General features: G+C 32.6%; 2 protein-coding genes across 6 annotated transcripts in view; one reads left to right on the plus strand and one right to left on the minus strand.

Annotated features, from left to right (window-relative positions):
* LOC106874523 (coiled-coil domain-containing protein 18) overlaps positions 1 to 6260 on the plus strand; it is a 44051-nt gene extending 37791 nt beyond the window's left edge. For 3 of the 4 annotated variants that reach the window (XM_014922286.2, XM_052972621.1, XM_052972630.1), the window contains 4 exons: positions 262 to 434; positions 1410 to 1516; positions 1715 to 1781; positions 3359 to 6260. In XM_014922286.2, coding sequence (XP_014777772.1) covers positions 262 to 434; positions 1410 to 1516; positions 1715 to 1781; positions 3359 to 3476 — 465 coding nt within the window. In that variant the 3' untranslated portion in view covers positions 3477 to 6260. Of the gene's footprint in view, positions 1 to 261; positions 435 to 1409; positions 1517 to 1714; positions 1782 to 2890; positions 3308 to 3358 lie in introns of those variants that run through there. The other variant, XM_052972617.1, reaches the window with a different exon arrangement.
* LOC106874525 (syntaxin-binding protein 1) overlaps positions 5322 to 8714 on the minus strand; it is a 64542-nt gene continuing 61149 nt past the window's right edge. For both annotated transcript variants that reach the window (XM_052972670.1, XM_052972671.1), the window contains 3 exons: positions 8176 to 8330; positions 7988 to 8066; positions 5322 to 7010 (listed from right to left, as the gene is read on the minus strand). In XM_052972670.1, the coding sequence (XP_052828630.1) occupies positions 8002 to 8066; positions 8176 to 8330 (220 nt within the window). In that variant the 3' untranslated portion in view covers positions 5322 to 7010; positions 7988 to 8001. The remainder of the gene's footprint in view (positions 7011 to 7987; positions 8067 to 8175; positions 8331 to 8714) is intronic.

The following is an 8714-nucleotide window of genomic DNA, read 5'->3' on the forward strand; positions in this document are numbered from 1 at the left end:
AGTATGAAGGCAGAGCTTCAAGATTGATTTAATGGTACATACACTGAGCTTCTCTTGAGGGTTCCAAATATCTCATGGTGTGAGTACATAACTAAAGAGGAGATTTATGGACACATTCCACCCATCTCTACAATGTCATAAAACATATCTATTGTAGTCACTTGAAGAAGAATATGTTTTTAAATCCGTCTTTTCAGTAATAAATTATTTTATAAATTAATAAACATAATAGATTCTGATTTTGTTTTTGTTTATTTACAGGATATTGAAATTTCTAAATTGAAATCAGACTTAACAAATATGGAAAAAATTCTTTTGAGTTTAAAATTTTTACAATTTGGACAAAATAAGGTTCCTCAGTTTCAAAATCAGGAAACACATGACAGTAACAAATATCAAGCTGAGAATGAATCTTCATTGACATCTGAAAGCCAGTATGTATCATTAAATATCAATTACTTTGACAAAAAAAGTTATTTTGTTTGCTTTCCTCTTGACAAATTTGAATATTTACATGAAAGTTATTGGTAAGTATGAGCTTTCAAACCCATGACTGAGATTATTGCAAGTATCAGATGTTAAGATTAGAGACAAGGTGGCCAACAGAAGTAGAATGGTCATTCAATAATCAAGATGCTAAGCTATTGATCCAGATATCCTAAGTTCTAATTCTGAAATTGGTTCATAGCTATTCACATTATGTCATCAAGGAGTAAAAAAGAGACTACTTCTATTTCATGGTTGTTTGTTATTAGCAAATATATCCAACTTCGTAATTAGGTGTGGAAGAGGTGTACTAACCAAAGTTTTTTTTTTTTTTTTTTTTTGCACAGTTGAACTTAAATTCCTTCAAGAGTAAACAACAATAAACAGACATCTGAGAGAAACAATATTTTTCAACCACATACATCATTGATAAGCTCATATACTGGCATTCTGTTGGTTATGATGATGAGGGTCCCTGTTGATCTGATCAACAGAACAGCCCCTCGTGAAGTTAATGTGCAAGTGGCTGAGCACTCCACAGACACACATACCCTTAACATAGTTCTCAAGGAGATTCAATGTGACAAAGCTGGCCCTTTGAAATAAAGGTACTTCTCATTTTTGCCCTCTGAGTGGACTGGAGCAACATGAAATAAAGTATCTTGATCAAGGTCACATGTCGCCAGGAATCGAACCTTATGATTATGAGTCGAATACCCTAACCACTAATCCACACACCTTCACTAGGCTCAGATACACACATTTTCTGGTGACAGTGGAAGCTGAAAAGGATAAAAAGACAACTGTACTTACAAGTACAAAAACTGAAGGAATTTTCATTTTTACTGTATAATAGAATATTTTTTCTTTCTCTGGCTATTTCAAACTATTAGGGAAATATATATCTTTAATTTTTCTTACAGCAAGGAAATTATTGCTATTCTAGAAAATGCTGAAACCAGTGTTGACAATGAACCAAAATTTTATCCTGGCTTTTCAACAGTATCCAATGATGTTGAGAAAAATACAGGTAATATATATTTCACTATCTGAACAGATTTTAAACTGTGGATTCATCTTCCAAAGCAGCAACTTTAAACATAAATAAGATCAGTCAATGTCTACATTTGTGAGATTTTGAACAAGTATTCTTATCTACAAAATGTAAGGATATTTTTCTGTTACAGTTGTAAAATTAGTGTTGATTTTTATGATTTTAATTTTCCAGAAGCTAAATCATCAGATGTTCAGCATACTGAAACCAACGAGGAGAGAGATATCGACAGACAAAAATAGTAAGCAACACTTTTATGATGAATCATTATATCTTTGTGAATGTTAATTTATGAAGCTAAGCTGAAAAGTTCATTGTCTGACCAAGATGCTTTCATGAAATGTCACCAAATGAGGTTTATTTTACTACATAGTCCCATTTGTAGTCCACACACTTCTTCGGTTAGTGTTGCAGTGCTTGGATTCCATTAATGAAGAAGCTTTCATCCAGTTTGTCAAACGATTCATCAACAGATATGACCACTGTGATACTAGTTCCCGGCCAAGTGTTTTTTTTTTATGTTGGGGAACAGATGATAGTCAGATGAGGCCAAATCAGGAAAATAGGGTGGTTGATCAATCAGTTCAAAGCCATAGTCATGCACAGCAGCCATTGAAACCAAGGATTTGTGTCCTGATGAAACAAGATTTCTTTTGTCAGTTTTCCTGGGTGTTTGGTCTTGATAGCTTTTTGTAACTGCCTCAGCAAGTTGGCAAAGTACTCTCCATTGATGGTGTGGCCCTTTTGAAGATAGTCAATAAACACAGTGCCTTTTGCATTCCAAAAAACTGAGGTCATCATCATCTCTACTGATGAAACGGCCTTGGCCTTCTTTGGAGCAGGTAAGGAGGGGTGTTTCCTCTGCATGGTTTGTCTCTTTGTCTTTGGCTCAAAGTGATGAAACCAACACTCATCCTGGTTCAAGGAAACCAGCTGGATCTGCCTCGATAATATCAAATTTTCCTCATGATGTTATCAGCCTCGTACATTTTTGATCAAGTTTCAGAAGATGTGGCACCCACTTTTGTCATGTCAAGTTCATTGTGCAGAATATTCTCAACTCTCTCACGGGAGATGCTAATGGCATCGGCTATTTGATTTATAGTCAGTTGTCTGTCATCCATCAGCATGTGAACATGATCAATGTTTCCCTCAGTGGTGTCAACTGCAGGATGTCCAAACCTTAGGTCATCTTCAAAACTCTCCCTTCCCTTCCTAAACTCAGCTGCCTACATTTGCACTGTTGATAAAGCATCATCCCCTAATGTAGCATGAATGTCTTTGGGGGCTAAATCCCTTTTCTGCAGGTACTTGATAACACTATGATGCCAAATTTTGTCCATTTTCTAGAGAATTTGCTACCAGTTACTTTTGAAGTCTTCTTTGAACAGTCAGATGTCAGTTTACCTGGAAAGAAGCAATACTGTTATTAATAAGAAGAGATGAAATTAATCCATGCAAGATTTCACAGCTCTACCATCACTCCTTCATAATCAACCCATGAATTTTTCAGCCCACCCTTGTAAGATTATAGTTTTAAAGCAAGTTTAAGTTTAAGCAACATAACATTCACTGATGAGAAGACTAAATAGTAACAGTAGAGTCAAATCTATTATATAATTCATTTTGACAAGGACTTCAATTTTCACCAGGCTAGATGAATAAGCAATCAGCTGAAATAAAGAACATTAAGTATATTTGTAGTTGCTGTTATTAGAAATTACTTTAGTTTCTAAATATCTTCTAGATTTTACTTCTGTAATTGCAAGTACTTAAAATTCTTCATGGTTATTTCTATTTGTTTTAATCTCTTTGTAGCATAGGCTTGCTGCAGCAAAGAATAAACACTAATAAGTTGTTACAACAACAAGTGGACAAGCAGCTGCAAGATATGCAGCAAAAGTCAGCAACAAGGAAAGTTAAGACACAAACCTGAAGCATAATCTTTCTAAAATGAATCAGTGTTTTTTTTCTAACATTTTCCACAAGAAAATCCAAGAGAAACTTTGAAAGCAGCTGAGATATAAAGTCAGAAGGGATAATTTACAAGATTTGTGTTATCTATTGGCTGTTCTGTCATGGTCTCAGGATGCAGACCTAAATGCAGCCTAACTCTCTAAGCACTTTCACTCCGTCCTCTACTAAATGTGTAAAAAAATAACATCTAAAACAACCTGGTAGTTGTTGAAGTGTAAATAAGAGCCAAATATGTCGGAAATGTATAATTAAATATCACTAACAGTGTATCAAGTATATTATCAAAATGGTAGTTTTCTTTTTGATTAACTTCAATTTATGTCTGAGATTATCCTGGATTCCTTCTTTCTCACTTTTGTCTATTGTAACTGAGTGAAGCATTTCATACATGCTTTCAAATCTACATTTTACCAATTATAGTAAAACTATAAGTTCAATCCAAGGTGTAACAGTCATGAGCTGTTGCAATTACTATGTGCACCTGTCTCCCAGTGTTAAAGGCTGTCTAGGTTGGTCATACCTCACCAGAGACAAGAGTTTGTATAATCACAATTGAACATATTTTGATAAATTACTCTAATTTATCAACTAATGATTTATACAGTGAACCTATTCAAACCCTACAAACATGGATAAACAGATCGTAATGATTATATATGTTTATATATAAATACATAGATATTTTTGAAAGGCTGTTTGTTACGGCCAGTTAGAGAGTGACCATTTGTTTCACATCTATAAAGCACTTAGCTGTATAGGAGATGTGTCAGACTTAAATGATCAGAGGCAAATAACCTCTTACAACTGGAAGATGGAAAACATCATCATTTGGTAATTTTGTAAACAAAAAATTCCCAGATGTTTCCTCCTTTCAGCTGTAGTGAGGTTATATGTTTCTAGCCATTTGAGTCTGACAAGTTGCCTATCATGCTAAGTGCTGTATAGGCGCAAAACCACTGGTCACTCTTTGGCAGGCCATAACAAAAACCTTCTAAATATACTACCGCTCTGTTTTAGAGTGTGCTTCTTTTTCGGATATATGAATTACTGACACACACACACACACATATATATTTAAGATCCAGGGATTGAGATGTAGGAAGAAAGTTAGCTTCAAGCAATCCATAGTAAATATAAAAAAACAACTTTCAGAGACAATAATTGTTTATTGAGATGGTTGTGGGTTTTTTTCCATATCGAACATGACAAACTGAAAATAATTCTTTTTATATTTCACAATGCGAATAAGAATACAAGAGTTAAGGAATGGAGTAGATAAGATCCAGGCTACATATGTATCATAGTGAGCGGAGCCTCAGAAGTGGTAAATATCCAAGTGAGATTTATACTGCAGGCTACTCTTCAGGCCAAGGATTCTGATTGAATCTTCCATGTGTTAACATGCGACAATGTAAACTTTCATTTAATCACAATATCCTTGGCCTGAAGAGTATACACCTCGCTTGGTGTATATTTACCACTTCTGAGGTTCTGCCCGCTATGAAACATATGTTGCCCAGATCTTATCTACTCCATTCTTTAATTATTGCATGTATATATATATATATATATACATATATATTAGTAAAAACCACAACATCTGTAGCCAAATATAAGGGGTTGTTTTATTCAGTTAATAACTGGAGGATTGAGAAAAAAAAAGGCTTAATTTTGATACTAAACACCATAAATATTCCTAACAAACACTCACTACCAGAAAAAAAATAATTTCAGTCAGCAATAGTATGATAAATGTAATAAAGACTTTATTTATATATTAAAGAAAATCAACACAACTCTGAAAAATATTTAACATTTACTTTATTATTTCTAATAGAGAAATCCAACAACATTTTTTAAATTTAATTTTTTTTTCTTTAAATAAATGTGAACAGTAATATAAATTAACAAATTTAGCCACAATTTCTTTTTATCTTGTTTGCAAGTGATTAACACTTCTATGTGAACACGATATCAATATAAGCATGTTTCAATAAAATATAATAACCAAATTAACGACAATACAATTAATATACACATATATCACAATGTACTATATACAAACAAAATTGAAGCATAAATTACAGTTAGATAAATGTTAGGCATCCATCATGAGATTTTAGATGAAGAGGAAAAAAAATAGCCTTCTAAATTGATATTTTAGTTGTAGAAGCATATAAGAGTATTTAAAAATATTTGATGGTTCAGCTATTAACAGTTGAATCGTTAAAATCTTCCAACATTTAAATAGAAGAGAAATTGATTACTTCACAACAGTAAATGGTAAATGTTAATATGGCAAATACTTAATTGAAATAAAGTAAGCTGTAAACAGTTGAATATGCTAGATTGTTCAACCAATGATGAAGACTAAGTGAAAGCTTACAAGGGATTTTATAGTAAATATTTCAAATAGCTCTCAGTTTGGAGTTGTAAAATGTACTGACTCCATAAAAAAGTTTATTCCTTAGCTAAAAGAGAAATATCTTTTTGAAAGAATTGAGAGAAAACTAAAGATTCAGATAAAGATTTTCAATTTTAGAAAAAAGATTTTAGATTATGTTTCAAGTTTGAAATTAGTGCATGCTATACTATTCATTAGTGTTTTCAGAGCAAACATTACAACATTTAAATCTTAAAAATCTTATTAAAGTGCCAAATTTGCTGTAAATATTAAATTGAAATGCTTCTCATCATTTTAATATGAGGCATTTACAATTAAAAAAACTGTAAAAAAAAAAAATTGAGTAAACCATTTTGTATCAATCAGATCTAAAATTTAAACCAGTTAAAAATTCAATAAAGACATATGTATTTCTTTAAATTACAATGTGTCATAGATAAGAAAAAGTTATCCAAAATTTAAATTAAAATAAAAGAACCATCAAAATATATCCAGAAAAAAAAAAAAAAAAACTTTCTTAAAAGTATTTAGTTAAATACCTGTTTTGGGGGGGAGAGAGGGAGATTTCTTTTTTTTTTTTTTTTTTTTTTTTTTTTTTAGGGATACAAAACATCATTTGCCTTTCAACAATTTGAAAGGCAAATCATGGTAGTGTGAAAAAATGTTTTTAAAGAAACATTTAATATATTTAGTAAAAAAAGAAAAAAAAATTAAAATAATTTACTAAGGTTGTAATTATGACTAGTTCATGTCCAAAAGATGCCCCTGATGAAAATCAGTCAAATAGGCATCTGTGTGACCTCATCAGGTTGCTACAATAATGTCCATCTTGATATAAATTCATGCACAGCCTGGTAGAGAAATGAAAAGAAGCATTGCTTCTAATAAGTGAAAAACCATGTCTTACATATTGTGGATCATGCAATAGTGAAAAATAATGGTAAAATTTACAAAATTAATAGACTAAGAAAATTCCCTTTCTAATTGTCGTAGAATGCACTAACAAATGAATAGGAATGCCAACATAGAATGAATGTGAAAGGTGCTGCTTGCTGTACACCATGTGAATTTTCAAATGATTTTCCAAATCTGAAAACAAATAAAAAAAATCTAAGTAAAATTCTTGTAATACATCCATCTTTGGTAAGTGTTTTTCTACATAAGTGACAATAACAAAATGCTATTTATATTTGAATGAAGATTAACTTAATATTTATTTTGAAATTAATATCGAATAAAAGTGTATCTTTTACTTGTTTCAGTCATTTGACTGTGGCTTTTGGTTGAACAAATCAATCCCTGGTCATTTTTTAATTTTTTTATTTAAAGCCTCATACTTATTCTACTGGTTACTTTTTCAATACCTCTAGGTTATGGGGATGCAAACACACATACATAGATATATACTTTTATATATATGTATGTGTATATATATATATACTTTTATATATATATATATATATATAAAAATCAAAACTGCAACAACAATCTGGAACTCAACTGATGATAGAAAGCTCCAAATGACCTGTCCTTTTTTTGTATTGTCTAACTGTCCAGATGTTTTGTTGTTGCCTGTTACATTCTTGTTCCATTTTTTGTTTTGTTTTTATATATATATATATATATATATATACACACGTGTGTGTGTGTGTGTGTTGCAAGATTCCTGATGTAAAATCGTGTGTTGAAACATGTATTTTGGCATGCTCTTCTTTTTTTTAGTCAAATATAGTGTGTGCATTTATTTGGCAATAAAAAATAAAAATGACCATTCCGAAATACAACACACGCACACACACAATGGGCTTCTTTCAGTTTCCATCTACCAAATCCAGTCTTAAGGCTTTAGTCAGCTCAAGGCTATAGAAGACACTTGCCCAAGCTGCCATGCAGTAGAACTGAACCCCAAACCATATGGCTGGGAAGCAAGCTTATCACACAGTCACGCCTGCACCTATGTATATTCACAAAGCTTGTATATTTTCTATGGAAAATGAACAAAATATACATAAATTACAGACAGTGATTTACCACACAATATATAAATTGAGATAGTAAAAACTCACAGCTATTGCTTCAATTAGGGATTGCTAATCTTGCGGAGATCTCGTAGAAGACCTTCTGGTGTTAGGATATGGGTTGCACCTGAAATTCATAAATGTAGATTTATAAGAATCAAAAATACTGAAAATCAACTATTATTAAAATCCAACTAATTTAAGGAAAATCATTAGAATATCAAATGGTTACAGACCCAGAATAACTTCCCAGTTCTTGACAGCCTGTGTCACTTCATAGGCACTTCGCATTTCGGAATAAGCAATACCACCCACCACAAATATTATCAGGCGAGGACCGCTCTTGTAGCTTGCTTGACCTTTGTCTTTATGCCAGTGTCCGTAACGGACACTACAAAACAAAGCAAAAAAAAAAATTCATCAGAAAAGTTTTCAAAAATGATTTGACTATACAAATTTTAACAAGAAAATCAAAAAACACTTAATGGAATATCATCATCATCATTTAACGTCCACTTTCCATGCTAGCATGGGTTGGACGATTTGACTGAGGACTGGTGAAACCGGATGGCAACACCAGGCTCCAGTCTGATTTGGCAGAGTTTCTACAGCTGGATGCCCTTCCTAACGCCAACCACTCAGAGAGTGTAGTGGGTGCTTTTACGTGTCACCCGCACGAAAACGGCCACGCTCGAAATGGTGTCTTTTATGTGCCACCCGCACAAGCCAGTCCAGGGGCACTGGCAACGATCTCGCTCGAAAATCCTACAGGAGC

Source organism: Octopus bimaculoides, chromosome 1 (assembly GCF_001194135.2).
Source record: "Octopus bimaculoides isolate UCB-OBI-ISO-001 chromosome 1, ASM119413v2, whole genome shotgun sequence".
NCBI classification, from domain to species: Eukaryota; Metazoa; Mollusca; class Cephalopoda; order Octopoda; family Octopodidae; genus Octopus; species Octopus bimaculoides.